The 17,095-nt window shown below is 34.7% G+C and overlaps 2 protein-coding genes across 2 annotated transcripts; both read left to right on the plus strand.

Annotated features, from left to right (window-relative positions):
- Window positions 1-628: 628 nt before the first annotated feature.
- Window positions 629-3,195, plus strand: LOC110112471 (centromere protein V). The gene is made up of 2 exons (XM_028695158.1): window positions 629-728; window positions 2,584-3,195. Exon 2 carries the CDS (start codon window positions 2,598-2,600, stop codon window positions 3,018-3,020), a length of 423 nt encoding a protein of 140 aa, XP_028550991.1. The 5' UTR covers window positions 629-728; window positions 2,584-2,597; the 3' UTR covers window positions 3,021-3,195.
- A 3,859-nt stretch (window positions 3,196-7,054) lies between these two features.
- On the plus strand, window positions 7,055-16,283 carry LOC110112465 (40S ribosomal protein S12-like). The gene is made up of 4 exons (XM_020844702.2): window positions 7,055-7,211; window positions 14,415-14,700; window positions 15,898-15,963; window positions 16,081-16,283. Exons 1-4 carry the CDS (start codon window positions 7,207-7,209, stop codon window positions 16,138-16,140), a joined length of 417 nt encoding a protein of 138 aa, XP_020700361.1. The 5' UTR covers window positions 7,055-7,206; the 3' UTR covers window positions 16,141-16,283.
- Window positions 16,284-17,095: the final 812 nt, after the last annotated feature.

Consider the following 17,095-nt stretch of genomic DNA (forward strand, 5'->3'; position numbering starts at 1 on the left):
TGTTCTAATATGCCTATCAAGAAGTATTTTCAATTTATTTTGTCTTTTAATAATTTTATAAATATTTGACTAAAAAATATGATACAATCTCTTCAAATTAATGTTAATACAAGTAATTTTATTAGAGCCATCATGTATTTGTTATACAAACTACATTCATTGAAGTGCTCTAGACACGATGTATTATTTTATAAAAAATTTCTTTAATTTTTGAGCCATATATTTCAAATTATAAAATCTTTTATATGATTTTTGTAAGTAAAAAAAAAATTATATAATTATAATTAAACCATTAACTTTTTTTAATAAAATTAAATTTGCTTATAGAATCTTCATTTTAACGCATTTCCCTCTTTAGTCTTATCACGTCGTTGTAAAGAGGTGATAATGCTAGGGGCGTATGTGACTCGATATTTGACTCACGAGTCGAGCTCGAACTGACTCGAGCTCGTTTAAACCCCTTGATAATGTCATAAAATCCTAAACAATTAATATTTGTAAAATTGAGCTCCACTAGAGTTTGAGCTCAAGTTCGAGCTCGAACACTATTTGACTCGAGCTCAACTCGGTTACACCCCTATAGATAATGCCATAAAATCCTCAACAATTAATATTTGTCAAAAACATCCCTTGATCCCTTCACAGCTTCAGTTTTACATCTGTTTCGATCAAGCAGCCAACTGCCCTTCCTGAGCTTCCTTCCCATCTCCTCGCCTCCTTGAAGACAGGTGAGCCGTTCTTCTTAAATCCCCTTTATTCCCTCCTATATTTGCCGTTCTCTTCCTGTTTGTTCTTTCTTCCATTCTTCCGCTCTCGTTTGAGATGCTTAGACTTCCGAAATACTACGGCGTGATTGGCCTTTTAAAGATACTTTTCAAAATCCTTTTTCGAATGATTATTATGAAATTCAAAAAGAGTTGCTGCATGAAAATCAGCCATAAAGTGGATGTACCATTTTAGTTATTATTTGTTTTTGCTGAGGAATCGCAACAAAAATGATCAAAGCTGAAGGACTTTTGATTAGAAATAGTAGTCAGTACAATATTGCCTCAGAACAATGTGTTTTGAGTGTCATTTTATTGTGTAAAATAGTTTTCTTGTAGTTAATTTACAAATGAATGATTTTTCCTGAGCAAATGTCTTATTTTGCTCTTTTATTTTTGTGGGCGCACAAACATCATGTATGTAAGACTCAAATCCAAAACATCTTGGTTGGTAGCAAAAGCTCCTAAGGCCATCTCCAACCGAAAAACTCAATTTTCATTAAAAAATGAAGTAATACATCAAAATGCACTAACTTGTTTCCAACCAAATTCAATTTTCTAAAACCTAAAAAAGAATATTATATGTATAATCTTTCTCATATTTTATTTTATATTTTCTAAACTAATTTTCGGATTAAAAAAAAATAGCAGGGAACAGTTGACTTCACACTGTTTATCCTCACATGAATAACATTTTTTTGGGATCGAATGAAGCAAACCAGAGACACCAAACGAGTGTTAGGTCTTCGGCTGGAGGCGCTCTAACCAATAGACCAAGATGAGTTGCATCTATTTTGCTCATGTCTTGCATTTCTGATGCAGAATTCATCTTGAGCAGCTAACACAATTTTTTCCCTTAAAGGGTTGTTTAACTAGTGAATGCTATACTCCCCAAAAAAATTTATATAAAAACCATTTGGAACTCACTTTTAAGGGTGGACAATCAAGTTTAGAAGTTTTCATCCACATTTGCTTGAAGAGTTTTTATTGACTACCACATCAAAGAGCTTGTGTCTGTTATATGAAATTAGTTTTTTGTGTTGGTATTTTAGGAAGCATAGTTTTTCTCTTATGTCAAGAACACCAAAATTCTAAATGCAGTAATATTAGCTGCATTTAACTTGCTATGATGTTTTAAAAAATGCTTTGTAAATAATTCATGTAAAGTAAGTTAAGTAATTCTACATCAAGTATTAACTTAATTTTTTTTTAATCAGTGAATCAATATTTTTCAAAGCTCAGGGATTAAACCTGTGTGTACCTGTGATCATCTGTTGGCTGAGAAATTTCCTTGGTTGATTAAGAATTTCCTTCCACATAGATCTGTGAATAGAGTTGTGTCTTTACTTAGCTAATGTACCCACTAAAACATGAATGTTTAAGCTTCTTTTTCAAAATCCTTTTTGAAATATGTGACGATACACACAGCTCATCTTTGTCTGTTGGTTGGGAGCTTAGACAATCAACTAAGAGACATTGGGTTCGAGTTTTGTGTATGAGTTGTGTGTGCGAGTCTGCCTTAATTGGCCAAAATTTAAAAAAAAAAAAAAATTGTGACGATAGATTTTCCATAATTAGACTAAAAGAGTTGCTGTGAATGAACTGAAGGGATGGCCATCGAACTTGCCTTATTGGGCTTAAATCTACTAAACAAGAATTCATTCTAACACTAACCTGTCTTTTTAACAAAAGCTTATTTCTGCTTAAATCTACTTTTCATTTTGTGCCGATTTGTGCCCCCTAATTGATCTATTTTAATTATTGTTTACTTTTACTAACAAATGTTTATTACTACTTACATTAAGCTTATGAACAACAGATCAATATTTGCTAATGACTTCTGGAACTATTATTCACAGTGGGGGATGCCACTGCAAGAAAGTAAGATGGCAAGTTGAAGCTCCTCCAAGTGTTGTAGTATGGCAGTGCAACTGCTCAAATTGTTCAATGAGAGGCAACATTCACTTTATTGTTCCATCTTCCAGATTCAAACTAATTGGAGATTCTGAACAATATCTCACTACCTATACCTTTGGCTCCCACACAGCAAAACACCTGTTCTGTAAGATCTGTGGAATAACCTCTTTCTACATACCGAGGTCGAACCCCGACGGTATCGCCGTCACTGTTAAGTGTGTTGATGATGGGACAATTTCAAATGTTGAGGTCAAATTGTTTGATGGTGGAAATTGGGAGAAGTCATATGAGCAAAGTTCCATTGCAGCGTTATCTAAGTTAAATGGTGAAACTCTGTAGCAGTTTAGTTTTTTATGCATTTGGCTAAGTTCTTTGCCTCTGTGTTGTGGAGTAGTGGTTAGTTGTGATGTATCCTGCAAATGGATGTTTTTTTTGGTTCTTTAGGCAAAAACTGGAAGTGTGTTTTGGTATTTGTAATGTTCAGAAATCAGCAATGTTGTGGTCGTTTTACTAATGAGTTTCTTCTTCTTCTTTTTTTTTTTAGCTTTTTTGCTTTCAAAATTAGGCAGCTAATCTTCGTGCCATGAGTTGATTAAAGATTGTGCAAAGATAACTCAGTAGAAGAATGCTTTGAAGATTGTTGCAGTGGAGAACAGTACCCTTTAGACTAACAAAGAAACTCTTGATAAAGAGAATACAAAATTACAAGATTGCCGTTTAGAGTCAACTGAAGCTCATATTGAAGCTATATCATTAAAGGCTATAGAATAATTCAAGAAGTCTTCAGCCTATTACCGAGAAATCCAATATCACATTAGAGAAACTTATGATAAATTATTTGATGTTGAAGTGAAGGATTCAAAGTGTCAGAGTCTTGAGGAAGGCTTTGCTTGTGGTTTCCTAAACGGAGTTCGCTTGTTATAGCATGAGACTAGGGTTTCAATTGAAAGGTTGACTCCCTAGCAAGGCATATGAGGATTCTCCTTCAGATTCAGGTGATGGCGATATTGAGAGTGAGTTGAGAAAGGTTTTCTCAGGTGATGAAGAAGTTATTGAGATTATGTAAAAAAAATATTATGGAATATTTTTTATCATCTCTCTTTATCTTAAAGATTTTTGTATGAGATTGATATTTGCTTGAAGTAATTTATCTTTATATATGATCAAAGTTTCTTATGCATTATTTAGATATGCTTTGATTTTTTTCTCTCCAGTTAGAACAACTAGAATAGAGGAATTTATTCCTTTTGTAAAGCCTTCTGAGGTTTTAGAGAATCAAAGAAGTGTATATCTTTTAAGATTTTTAGCCTTTCAAGATGTTTATATATTTGTACATTTTAAGGCTTTTAGCCTTCTAAGGTTTTTAGTGTACTTGTGCCTTTTAAGACTTTTAGCCTTATGAGATATTGAGACAAAAATTCTAGAAATAGAAAATAAGCAAATTGATATCATAAAAGAGGGAGACTTAACAGAATTTGCTTAAAATATAAAAAATGGATAGGAAATTATTCCATATTTCTCTCGTACAAGTTACAAAAAATGGTAAATAAACAACATCGCTACAATTACTTAAAATAAATTTTGATGTACTTATGCCTTTTGAGGGGTTTAGCCTTCTAAGGGGTATTTGATGTTCTTGTGCCTTTGAGGCTTTTACCTTTCAAGGACTTTGATATATCTGTGCCTTTTAAGAATTTTAGTCTTATAAAGTCTTTGAATGAGTAATGATCTTGCCAACCACTTGCTCTCATGGAATCTTTTTAGTGAGGACCTTGTCCACTACTAGTTTTCATTCAACCAATATTTCCTAAATCAATTTAGAATCTCTCGGGACCCGAAGACATCCTTTACATCTGATCGAGGCTTGATCATCAAGGCTGAGATCTTACCTTCTTCTTAATTGAATCTGATTCCTCGACTTTCGATAGTCCTCATTTGATTTATGTGTCTCCTGAGCTCTTTCTTCCATAGTAGGATTCATTGACATTTGAAATATGATACAATGGATTCCATCCTTTTGGCTAAGCACTTCTAATACTAATGCTACCAAATATGTGATCAACTCATTCTCCTGAATTAGCATCCAATTGGCCTATCCACCTACTAAGGACATCAACCAGCACATTAGCTTTTCTTGTACAATACTGGATATCCAAATCAAAATATTTAATCAGTTCAAACCATCTTCGCCGCCTCAAAATCAACTCTTGTTGGTTAAAAATATTTTTAAAACTCTTGTGGTCAGTAAACCATCTCTGCTGCCTCAAATTATGTATTTTTTTTATAACCATAATGTAGGATGCCATGAGAAAGGAAACTACAATGGTTGAAGAGAGATATAGTACCCTATAAGACCATGACCCTAAGCAAGAAGGCCTCAATTAGAGGTGCAAATGAGTCAAATCGATCTCGAGTCACAATAAACTTGAGCTCAACTCATCCCTTAAAAAAAAAAACTCAAACTTGGGTTGAGCATTCCTTCTTCTGTTTGAGACCTTGACTCAAATGTAGTCATCACCAGATTTCTGCTTTGCCAAAAGAAATCATGGCGTTAGTTTTGCTTCACCGGTGGAAGTCGCGACAGCAACCTGCTTTGCCTAAAGGAAGTTGCAGCTAGAAATTACTGAAGAATGAAGTAGTCTCATGATGCTCATCTCTAAAAAGAAGATAACCTGTTCAATTCACTTCAAAATAAAAGCTGTTTTTTTCTTTTGGAAAAGATGTATAGACACATTAATGGTGTTGAATTTTCTTAGGAAAGCTTCACTGTTGTGTAGCTCTTTCAAATCCTATACTTTTACTAACTAAATGAAAATTTAATATCAATTTTTAATATGTAGTTTATTTAACCTGATGAACGGAGTATAATCAAACTCAAATTTGAGCTCGAGCTCTAGTTATGACTCAATAAGCTTGACTCCCGAGCTCGTTAAAGAGTTGAGTTTTGGCCGGTTCGACTCATTTACACTCTTAGCCCCAGCTGAGTTCATTATAATTACATATGTAATGTTACTATAGTACTATGCTTATGAAATTTTTGTTTTGGACATTTAGGCCATTTAAGGCAAACTCACACACACAACGCATGCACATAGACTCGAATCCTAGACCTGTTAGTTGGAAGCCTAAGCTCCCAACCAATAGGCTAAGGAGAGCTATGTCTATGCTTATGAAATCATTCTATACTTGCAAAAGATATGTGTTGTGTTTATTGGGTAACTGTAATTTATTGTATGTGTTGTGGCTTATGTGCTCATTTCTTATAATTTGCATTGTATTATTGGTGATATGTTTGCTAATAATAATAATAATAATTATTATTTCATAACTATTGTGATTGCACTCTTTATTGGACCAGCTACGTTATAGATGTTTTAATTATATTCATAGTATTGTTGTTACAACATTATAATTATTTTATTTAATATAAATACAACTAATTGTGAGTTTATAGGTTCTATACAATAATGTTACACTATTTAATGTGTTATAGTTATTAAATTATACACTATTGTGTCTAATATGATAATACTATATTCTAATGTTAGAAATTATATTTGAATTTTATTTAAATCTTATTTTAACCAATGTTAATCATGACATGCTTAAGGAATAGATAAATGCTTTGCTATTTTGATATGAAATGGACATTTATGTAGGGGTGTCAAATTCGGATTCGGGTCGAATATGAAACTGACTTAGGTTCAAACGGGTTGACTCGAACCCGACATAGTTTTGCAAACAGGTCGAAAATACAAACCCCGACCCGACCCGTCGAGTTACCAGGTTGACCCAACCTGAAATGTCAACTACGACCACTCCGACAAGGCAAGGTAGCGCTAGTGATGGCAAATCGACGAAGGAGGCGTCACCGCGTTGGACATGGGATGACGAGGCGAGGCAGTGCCGGCAATGGGAGGGCAGACAGGCGGGTGGGCAGATGCTAAGCAGGAGGGAGACATACGCGACGCAGGAAGACAGACGAGTGAGTATGCGCGGGCAGCGGGTAGACGCGACAGATGAGCATGCGCGATTAGCGCCAGTAATCCGAGTCATTCCCGAGTCAAACCGATTTTTGAAATGGATCGGTTTGTTGAACCCGAACCCAACCCATTTCTCAAAAGGGTTGAACTTAACCCGAAATTTTCGGGTCGGGTTTTCAGATCGTGTCAAATATTGACACCCCTATATTTATATAATTTTATTCCGTAGAATTAAAATAAGGGTGTTATTTCTATAATTTTGAATATTATGGTGCATATAAATTCAAAAAATTTAAAATTTTATTTCTTTTAAAATTTGAATATTAACTTAAAAAAATACTTAAATACTAGCATTTTCTATTGGTTATTTAGAAAATTTTGGACGATCACTCTTTCGCGGTCTAACGGCGCCGTCACCTTATATTATCGCCATTAACTCTTCTTCTAAAACCCTAGCCAGACTACCATCTCTCCGCTAACTCATCTCTCCGCCGCCGAATGTACTAAATCTCTTTCAGATTGAAATTACTACTATCGCAGCAATGGCGTAAGTGCTCCTATGTACCTTTTTTTTGTAGGACTCTTGTGTTTCCATGTTCTTTTTCTCTTGAAAACTTTACTGCTTGATTGGGTGATTGAGCGAATTAGTATTTGATGAGTATCGGCAATCTTTCTGTAAAAAAGCTTATTTCTTATTACTTCACGTATTCGCGATTCACTTTAACTTCTACCGACTTTGCAGTTGCGATCGTTTGATGCATTTATAGAGTGGAAGTGTGGAGAAACTGAGAAACGTTAGTTATCTATCCTTGTCTTAATTTAAATACCCCCTCCCCCTTTTCAATCCCCCTTTTTGTAGGTTTGTTAACAATTTGAATAAGCCCTTTATCCCTCGATCCTTCAAGGTCATAACAATTGGCATTCTCGTTGAGATTGGGTGCTTTATCTTTGTCTACGACGATCTCAATCCAAATTTAGAGCTTGATTTCTCTTACTGCATCCAAGTCCTTGTATCAATTGGTAAATACCAGACTATTGTCGATCGTTTCATCTTTCATTTGCTGCGTCTCTACTATAAAAAACACAAACACATAGAACAAATGTTCCTTTGCTGGCACCTCGCTATGTATCCATCAACATCCTTTTAGCATCAACCCTGATGATCTAGATTGCTGTTCATTGCTAGAGCATTCAACCATCATCTCCCTTGTACTCATCTTACAGATCCCACACTTGACCCTTCTAGATCCCATTTCCTCTAGACTCTCATGGCGTAGATGCTAACATTGACAGTCTTGCTTCCTATGATCCTTCTAGATCTCATATTCTATTCTCAAACCTTTGCTCAAATCCATACATCCACTTGCAATATCATGTTGTGTTCAAGCCATAATCCAAAATCCACACTTTTTTGCACACCTTCATCCATGCTTTAAGTCTTTCAATGCCCTCTCCACGCTCATGCACCTTTCAACATTGATCTCAGATCGCCCCATTGCAACGCTCGCATCCAAACTCTCATCGGTTACCCATTTTGAACACAATGAATGTAACATGTTCATGAACTTATTGATCTTGTGTAACTTTGTCGTCGCTCATGCATGTCCATGCTAATCCTTGCCAACCTTTGTGATCGTGTGCTCATTTTACTGAACTCAGATCCAACTTGCCAAGCCTCCCAATGCCATTTCCACTCATTCGCTTCTACCCTCCTAGTGGGCTGAATGCTCATATGCTACTTTCGCCTAATCCCACAAGCCATCGCCAAGCCTACATCTTTTAGATCCACTCCCCCATCACATCTTCGCCATTACTTTCAAAATTGATGTCTACCAGCATTTAGATTTGCATCAAAGTATTCAACACAATGGCTGAAGAAATTCATGAGGCATAACACCTTGACATAATTGAAAAAAAAAATTGGGAGATGATTCGTGACATCAATTAAAGGTTGCCTAGGCTCAAAGTAAAATATGAACAATAGTCACCTCATAACTTAGCTTGTTGAAAAAGAAATCCACGAGGCCACAACTCTCCCACATTATTAAGATCCAAGTTGTGTCATGTGTTTTTTTAATTCATCGAAATATGGTAGGAGCTTTGCAATGCATTCAAATCTATAAAAATTTGAAAAAACCTGCTAGAGTTCCTTGTGTGATTTAAACGGATATCAACACATCCTTTCCTGCTCCATTCCAATTAGCAATCCAAGCACCCGCTCAAGTTCCTTGTTCGATTCAATTGGCAATCCCAACATCATCTATTGCATAACCACAAGAGTTATATTGCCTTCAATTTATGTTGAAGATAATCCAAGCCTATCCAAGACAACTCCAATCACATTGTAACAATTACAGGACAAAATGAATGGCTGCAAGAATGGTTGCCACCTTCAATGTCACTTACGGATCATCGATTAAAAGTGTGGCTCTACGACTATATTCAAGCAATTTCTCTAACATGTTTGTTTGGTTTCCTTAACGTGAAGATTACAACCTACATGTGGATTGTAAACTTGCAAATGACGAAGTAGTTGTCGCTCTTGATGACTTGCACAATTCAGACGGGATGTCACTCCAGCCCACAAGCAGTAGTTTGCATTACAATTCCGAACTTGCGGCCAATGCTAATGATTGCGACCAACATCATCTTCGCTAGCTCAAGGCTGTCAAACCAGCTGAGTTCGTGCCTCAAGTGCTGCACGGGTTTACTTGGTTTGAGCAAATGGAAGTCTTGACTGCTTTGCACAATAGCAAGGAAATAATTGACAAGCAAATGGTGGATTGTGAACAACCTGTACACTTTGAACAGGTTTGTGCAATGCATGGAAACGTCTCGTGTGTAGACAAACACCCAGATTTCACTTGTGTTGGTTCTAATGAAATGGAGGTCATAATGGTTGTGAATGAGCTCTATGAAGCTCCAAACAGGTGTGGATCTCCTATTAAAATAGCACTTAATGACACAATTCAACCAGGTCAGTGCACAAAAGGTGTTTGTATAAATGTTCTAATGGATACAGATGCAAATTTTCAGCAACTTGTCAAGTAGTTAGCAAGCAGCAAACAACCCCAAAGTGTTTGATGATCGCACTCCTGGTCATTTTGCTTGGAGGATGCCTTCCTGCACCCAACTCAACAAGCATCATAAGGCTGATGTGTTAGTGGACTATGGGTTCTCTTTAAACTTAAATGATGAAACGATCCAAGAGAATATCACTAAATTGGAAAAAGCCTTAATTGGAAAGTTGTTAGGCAAGCGAATACCATATTCTCTACTGCATCGTGAACTCAGCTAGAGGTGGTCACATGTGGGTGAGTTCCAATTAATCACAATTGCTCCCAATTGCTTCATTTGCCTCTTTCAAAGCTCTGAGGTATGTGACACGATCCTTAAGGGTGGATTACGGTTAGTGGAAAGAAATATCATTGGTTTGGATTAGTGGACACCTTCCTCTTCACTTGATGATATGCAGGGGCTGTGTTCTCCCATTTGGATCAGATTTCCAAAGTTTTCACTCATGTATTGGGATCCCTCTAATATTGTTTGAATGATCACTATGGTGGGTGGACCGTTATGGATGGATAAACAAACCAGCTCATGGGGCCAAAACTCTTACGCAAGAGTTTGTGTGCGCATTGATTTGACACAAAAGCTTCCGCCAAGATTTTGGGTAAACCGGAGAAATGAGAATTTTTTTTCAAAGAATTGAATATGAGGGTCTCCCACATCTTTGCTTTCAATGTGGGCACATTTGTAAGAACCGGTTGGACAGTTCAATTGAACCTGTCCTAATCAAATTACGAGCGAAGCAATAGATGAAGCAGTCGAGTCGAGCGAGCAAAACCACGGATGCTGGTGTAGCTAGCTAAATCAAATCATGCGAATGAGCGAGGAAAAGCGTTTAAATGCGAAAAGTAGTGTCTCCTTGTGGGAGATAACTTTGATTCACTCACTTTAGTGGAATCAAATAAGCGAATGAAGGTAACAACCAAGATGGAGAAGGAAAGAAATAGAGAGAAAGAAAGGGAAAATGGAGTATGGAATGAGCTTGAGCAACGAATGAGAGAGATCGAGAGGGTGAGTGCCGAAACAAGGAAGAAGGAAGACACGTGCATGTGAGTTACGACTCCATATTGATCAGCGAGCAAGGGAGGCGAGTGCAGGAAAGAGGATGTGGCAAGCATGAGTCGCATGTGAAGGAAGAAAGTATGAAATTTTTTTAAGTTATAAATTAAGAAAGTTAATTCAGAAAATACTTTAAAAGAAAGGTTAATTTTTCTTTGAAAATTTTAAATTCAATTTTTAGAGCTAATTGTTTCTATTTTAGGAAATTTTAAGACTTTATTAGTATTGATTATTTAGGCTATGAGATTATATAATTTTAAATTTCAATTTTAGAGAATAATGAGTAAATTTATATTTAAAAATATAACTTATGAGATATAGAGAACATTTAGAAGATTGATTAATGCAAAGAAAGATTTAAAACTTAAGATCTTATTTTATAATTAAATTATTAGAATTGATGGAATTATAAATTAAAGATTAATTTTAATTAATATTTAAAAATTATGCTTGCATAATTTAAAATTAAAATCTTTATGTAATGTCATATAATTGAACATAATCATAATTTGATTTTAAGAATAATCAATAGTGCATATTTATGAGCAAATTTTATGCATATAAATTATGGAGACAAAGAATATAAATTAAATCAAGAGCAACTCATTATTTAAATTTTAACAATAAAGTCTTCATATATATGTTATATTATTGAAGTCAGATCAAGGATAAAAAGGCCAAAAGCTAATTAAATCAATGTGAGTACTCATGTCTTTTTAATTACAGTAATAATTTCATTTCTCTCTTAAAATAAATGCATTGAAAAATAGTAACACCTCTTTATTAAATCTTTATTGCAAACTAGATTATAATTTATCATTCTCATATTCAATGATTGGTCATGTTTATATATATATATATATATATATATATATGTTTGCATGTATATGTTGAATGATGAAACATACTCCTTTATGGTACTGAATGGGGATGCAATGTACCCGTGCATGTAAATGAAAAAAATAAAAAAAATCAAAATGGAAAATAAGTATCTTCATTGGTATTATTTTAGACGGCGACTCCTGTGATTATTGTATTGTTTACGAGAAAGGTTAAAGATATGATATATGCATAACATTAAATTTCATGATTGAAATGATTAAATAGAATTACTTTATGATTTAAATTGAGCATGCATATTCCCAATGTCTTGTGTTATTATAATTTAGAAGCATGATTTACTCACTGGGTTATGTTATGATTTGCTCCTATTAAAAAATAATTATAGGTATAATTCAATTAACTAAAATGAACAAAAAAGAAGAGAATGTATATTGTAGGCGAGATATTCCGAGATAAAGGTATTTATATTATTTGAATTTTAAATGTTTTGATGTTTTAGTGACTCTTTCAGTTTATTGAAGATAATTTTAGCAAATGAAATTTAATCAACCGTCTGACCGTTTGTTCCAATATCGTTAATTTGAGCCTCCGGGTTGTGTCGGGACAACATTGGTCACAAAACTGAACAGGATTAGGCCAGATCTCAGCACAATCGACCAAGGTGCAATCACGTACTTCTTTGCACACTTAAACATAATTTGCAACACCCTTTACCTCTGGCCAGCCCATTTGTGAGGAACACCAAGGTAGATTTTCCTCTCATATGTAGCCTGTGATACTAGCTAATTGTCTCAAAATGACAATAGCCTTGGCCCACCATAAGGCCTCTCAACTCAACAAAACTTGGAAAGCTCCTTTGAGGAGTATGGATCATGGACCCTTATCACTAGGAGGAAGCTGAAACCAAAGGTGACTACTTCCGATCACTACTCCAGAGTTCAGGGAAAAAAGATTGCAAGCTTAACATAGGTTCTGTTTTCTGCTATAAAAAACAAGCCTTTGGAGGTTTCTTCTAATACAGTCTTGAATCTTACAAAACAACAACGCAGAGTATCACAAGCACATTTGATAAAGTGCTATTGTAGTTGGGGCCTATTAACACAGTTAAACGGAAGAGAAAGAAGACACCAAATGATATCATGGAGGGGACGTGGTCCCCTCAGGTGAACAATGTTGAGATCTTATGTGGGCTGTAATGGGTGCCACAATCGAACAAGACCTTTGCGGGAGCTTTGGGATACTAACTAGCCCTTATGGCTATTTCAACCCCCCTTTTGGAATCCCCTCCTCTAGAGTGGTTTCTTGTTTGTTTTGTTGGTCCTTACTACACTAACATAAGGGACCTCACATTATCAGCTAAGGGAGGGGCTCTTTGTTTCTTCCTTGCTTGCTTATTTTAGTTTTGGTTGTACTCACGTATGGATAGTTACTGATAACATAGTTCTTCTCTCTTTTGTTTATTTTTTGTCCAGAGAAGACATAGATAGTAGTTTCCGCACTAGCATGTACTCTTTGGTACTTCTTTATTCTCTTTAATTAATGCAAGATGAACTTTCAAGATGAAAAAATGTGCTATTAGATGAGTAGATAAAGGATTAGATATGTGAATGGGTAGACTTATGGCTATATGGAATGAAGTTGTGCGAAATGATTAGCAAAAAATATGCTTCAACTCCTCAAAGAGCACTCAACATGAAAGAACTCATATTGCTGGGACGATTGTCTAATATATGTTTATATTCATCCTAGAATTGTCCTATTTTGTGGTACATTATTTAACTTTTTTTGCAAGTACATGTTGTGAAGGCGGTACCTATATTGTTTTAACTTAATGAAACACGGTGTTCTTATATTTTTACTTGTAATTTTGACCAAATTTAATTCTTATTTGTATTCAATCCCATCGTAGTTGTTCTGAATGGCTATTTTATCCAACCAAGAAGGAACATTTTATGCGCCAACCATAATAAAGTAGGAATTGATGAGTTTGTAGCACAAAATATGTGTTGATGCAGCCGTTTTCTAGTATGTCTCTACTAATATGCAAAAGAGAGTTCAACATAAAAGAAAACCTCAACGGCTCATTCCAAGTTTGCAATATACCATACTGTCTTTAGTGTTCATCTCCATCAAGCCAGGGAGACGAGATGGGTGGATACAGACATCTCCTATGAACTGACCAAACATACACTGTATGGTTTGAATCCTCAGATTTTGTAGATTGTTGACCTTTAGGCATTAAATAAATTATCCAAGTAGTTGTAGTTGCATGAGATATACAACATTTTTTTATTTTATTGCTATGCATTTTTGGTTGCTTGTAGGCAAAAACATGTTTTAAAAAAGGGAGCTTTACATACATTCCACTCTATACTACTATATTTACATATCTAACACTTATATATCAAATATGAGTGATAGAAATGAAAAATATGAGTGGTAGGAAGGAAATATGAGTGTCATATTTGATATTAAAATAGTATATTGTGGTATGTATGTAATATTAAAGTTTTAGGTGTTAGATATGTAAATAGGATGTTATAAAGTGATATGTATGTAAATTTCACAACAAATCATAATTCTATTTTCACTCATTCTATTTGTGAAATTGAAATCACTATATTTGAGGAGATTTTGAGCATATTTGTGGAGCTTTTACTTTTAAATGCGTTTTTTACAATCAGCAAAAGAAAAAGAGTTATAAGCTGATGTTATCATATAATCTCCTATGAATTCTTCTTTGTGGATAACACACCCTTAATTTTCTATGCCATGGCAGGGAAGATGGTATCCCTGCAGAAGCACCTGCTTCTGTTCTTGGACAGCCGATGGACCTCTTGACTGCCCTGCAGCTTGTTCTAAAGAAGTCATTAGCGCATGACGGGCTTGTCCGTGGACTACATGAAGCAGCCAAGGCTGTTGAAAAGCATACTGCACAGCTTTGCGTGCTTGCCGAGGATTGCGACCAACCAGATTATGTGAAGCTGGTCAAGGCTCTTTGTGCGGATCACAACGTACACTTGGTGACCGTTCCAAGTGCCAAAACACTTGGAGAGTGGTCTGGGGTTAGTTCTCTGCCACTTTTGAATTGCTTTATTTTGGTTTTGGAAATTGCTTCACATTGATTGAATTGGTTTTCAATTTCAAATACTATGGGTTCTGCTCTGGTTTTCACTCATGCCCTTGATTCGATGCTAATTATGATGCATTTATTTTTCATTTCCCTATTTTTTTGTTACCATTTATCTTCTATTCTCTCCTGCTATATTTATGCATGTTCTTTATTTTTGTCGTTGTAGCTAATCTTATTTTTGTTTTTTGTCTCTATTCTCTAAGGGACATTTGGGATCTTTTTTGTTATTATTATTATTTTATCAAATCAGCTATTATATACCTGCTGCTTTTATCAAATCAACTATTATATAGCTGTCTCTTTTATTACTTTCTTCTTGGGAACATAGATTTTTTTCTTCAAATCGTTTTTTTTATAAGCTGGTTATTTTTATCATTAACAGTATATTTTATTAGTGGGAAAATTTTATTTACTGATTTATCTAAGCTTGGCTTGCAAGCTCGTTATTGAGTTGAGCTCGAGCCGGCTCAGCTCTCTTGCACCCCTAGCTTTTGACGCTAACTCCTAGTGACATCACTATCTTTCGAAGTGAAGTGTCTCGATGGATTAATGTACTGAAAAGTTGTTTTAAAAAGCATTAAGAAAGCCAACCCAAACAAAGCCATAGTCTTTAGTGAGATTGTGAATGCTCAAACGGGATGCTTGTTGAAACATCCACCTTTCAAGCTTCATCCCCATTTTTCAAGTGTCTTTCTTCGCCTTTGAGTGATCTCTCAGTTCTAAACCTTTATTGTGAGACCCATCAAATGAATAGAAGGTTATTGTTAAACTTTTTAAAAATAATTTTGAATGTAGTCATCGATCCTTGATTATAATAAGGTGGAAAGAGAACCCTAAGTTTGATTAAACGAACATGATTCAAACTCCTTCATATTCAGTGTTTGATTCTTGTTTGAATAAAGATCCAACATTTGTTCCAAACCTATGGCTTGACCATTAGATACGAAATATGTTCAGAGCGGATCGAATAAGGTAGTTTACTCAAACGAAGCTTGGGACAGCTTTTTTCCTGTGCTTCTTAAAACAGCTTCTTAGTAAAGCTGTTTTAAGAAGCAATAAAAAAGCCGTCCTAAACGAAGCTTAAATTTGTTGCTTATCTGAAGGTTTGTGTTTCTATATTGTGATGCAGCTCTGCAAATATGACTCAGAGGGAAAAGCAAGGAAGGTTATTGGCTGCTCTTGCTTGGTAGTTAAGGTAAATGCATTTTATAATAATCATTTTTCCTTGCAAATAATTATTTTGTACTTTGGTATTGATAAGTCATAATGCCTGTAATTTCATTGGAGCTTGTAATACCTATTTGATTTACAGGACTATGGAGAAGAGTCAGAGGGTCTTCATATTGTTCAAGAATTTGTTAAGTCTCACTGAACTGCTCATCAGTTAGTATCATCCATGAATTTAAAACTCATGAGTTAAACAATGAATTTAGTTTCCATGCATGAGCCTATATATAAATATTTTTATGTGTGAACTTAGTTTGTTATAATGTTTTGAAGTCATATGATGCAGAAGTACTATGTTAGTTAAAGTTGCAATTATTGGGTGCTATGGAACTTTTTTTTGGTTTTTTTTTTAATGGCAATGCTATTTATTGATTTTTATTTTTTTTGTGTAATGTTACACTTTACAAAGATTCACACTTATAAAAATTTTCAAATGCGAGGGCTTTAAAAATGTTTTTATTTGATTTGAAGTAAAATAAATATAGTGTAAAATTTTAGTGTATTTAGAATTCTTTAGATTTTGGATGAGTAAGCTAACTATGTCGTCGCCACCTCCCGCCTGCATATCACCACCAGCCATTGCCGCACCTATTACTAATGCTCACTGGCAATCACTTGCCATTGCCGACAGCCACATCCCATCGGCTTAAAACTGGCTTATATTTGGAGTTTATATTATATTTATTTTACTTCAAATCAAACAAAATATTAATAAAATGAGGCTGCATCTACTAATAGACGTGCAAAGAAGCTCATCATTTTTAATAAATTTAAATAATTTATTGTAATATAACTTTTGAATGTATATATTCTGATTATAGCAGTTGGGATCATTAAACGTGGAATTGGTAAGCTTTTAATCAAGGTTGTGAAAACCGGACCGGACAACGAACCGGAAGAATGAGAGGTTCATGGTTCGACCGGTCGAACCGGATGATGTAATAAATAATAATATAATTAAAAATAATAAAATTAACATAATAATAATGACAATTTATTCATAAACATTTTATAATTTTAAAAAATTTAGACTAAAAAATAAATAAAATTCATACATATATAATATATTACATAATTTTAAAATTAAATATAAATAATTA

This window comes from Dendrobium catenatum, unplaced genomic scaffold, assembly GCF_001605985.2.
Source record: "Dendrobium catenatum unplaced genomic scaffold, ASM160598v2 fragScaff_scaffold_621, whole genome shotgun sequence".
NCBI lineage: Eukaryota > Viridiplantae > Streptophyta > Magnoliopsida > Asparagales > Orchidaceae > Dendrobium > Dendrobium catenatum.

Bases quoted from the DNA above. Each gene is read 5' to 3' on its own strand.
- LOC110112465 (XM_020844702.2), top strand. The intron at 14,701-15,897 runs GTTAGTTCTCTG...ATTGTGATGCAG, and splicing joins CACTTGGAGAGTGGTCTGGG to CTCTGCAAATATGACTCAGA. The intron at 15,964-16,080 runs GTAAATGCATTT...TTTGATTTACAG, and splicing joins GCTCTTGCTTGGTAGTTAAG to GACTATGGAGAAGAGTCAGA.
- LOC110112471 (XM_028695158.1), top strand. From the start codon at position 2,598: ATGACTTCTGGAACTATTATTCACAGTGGGGGATGCCACTGCAAGAAA.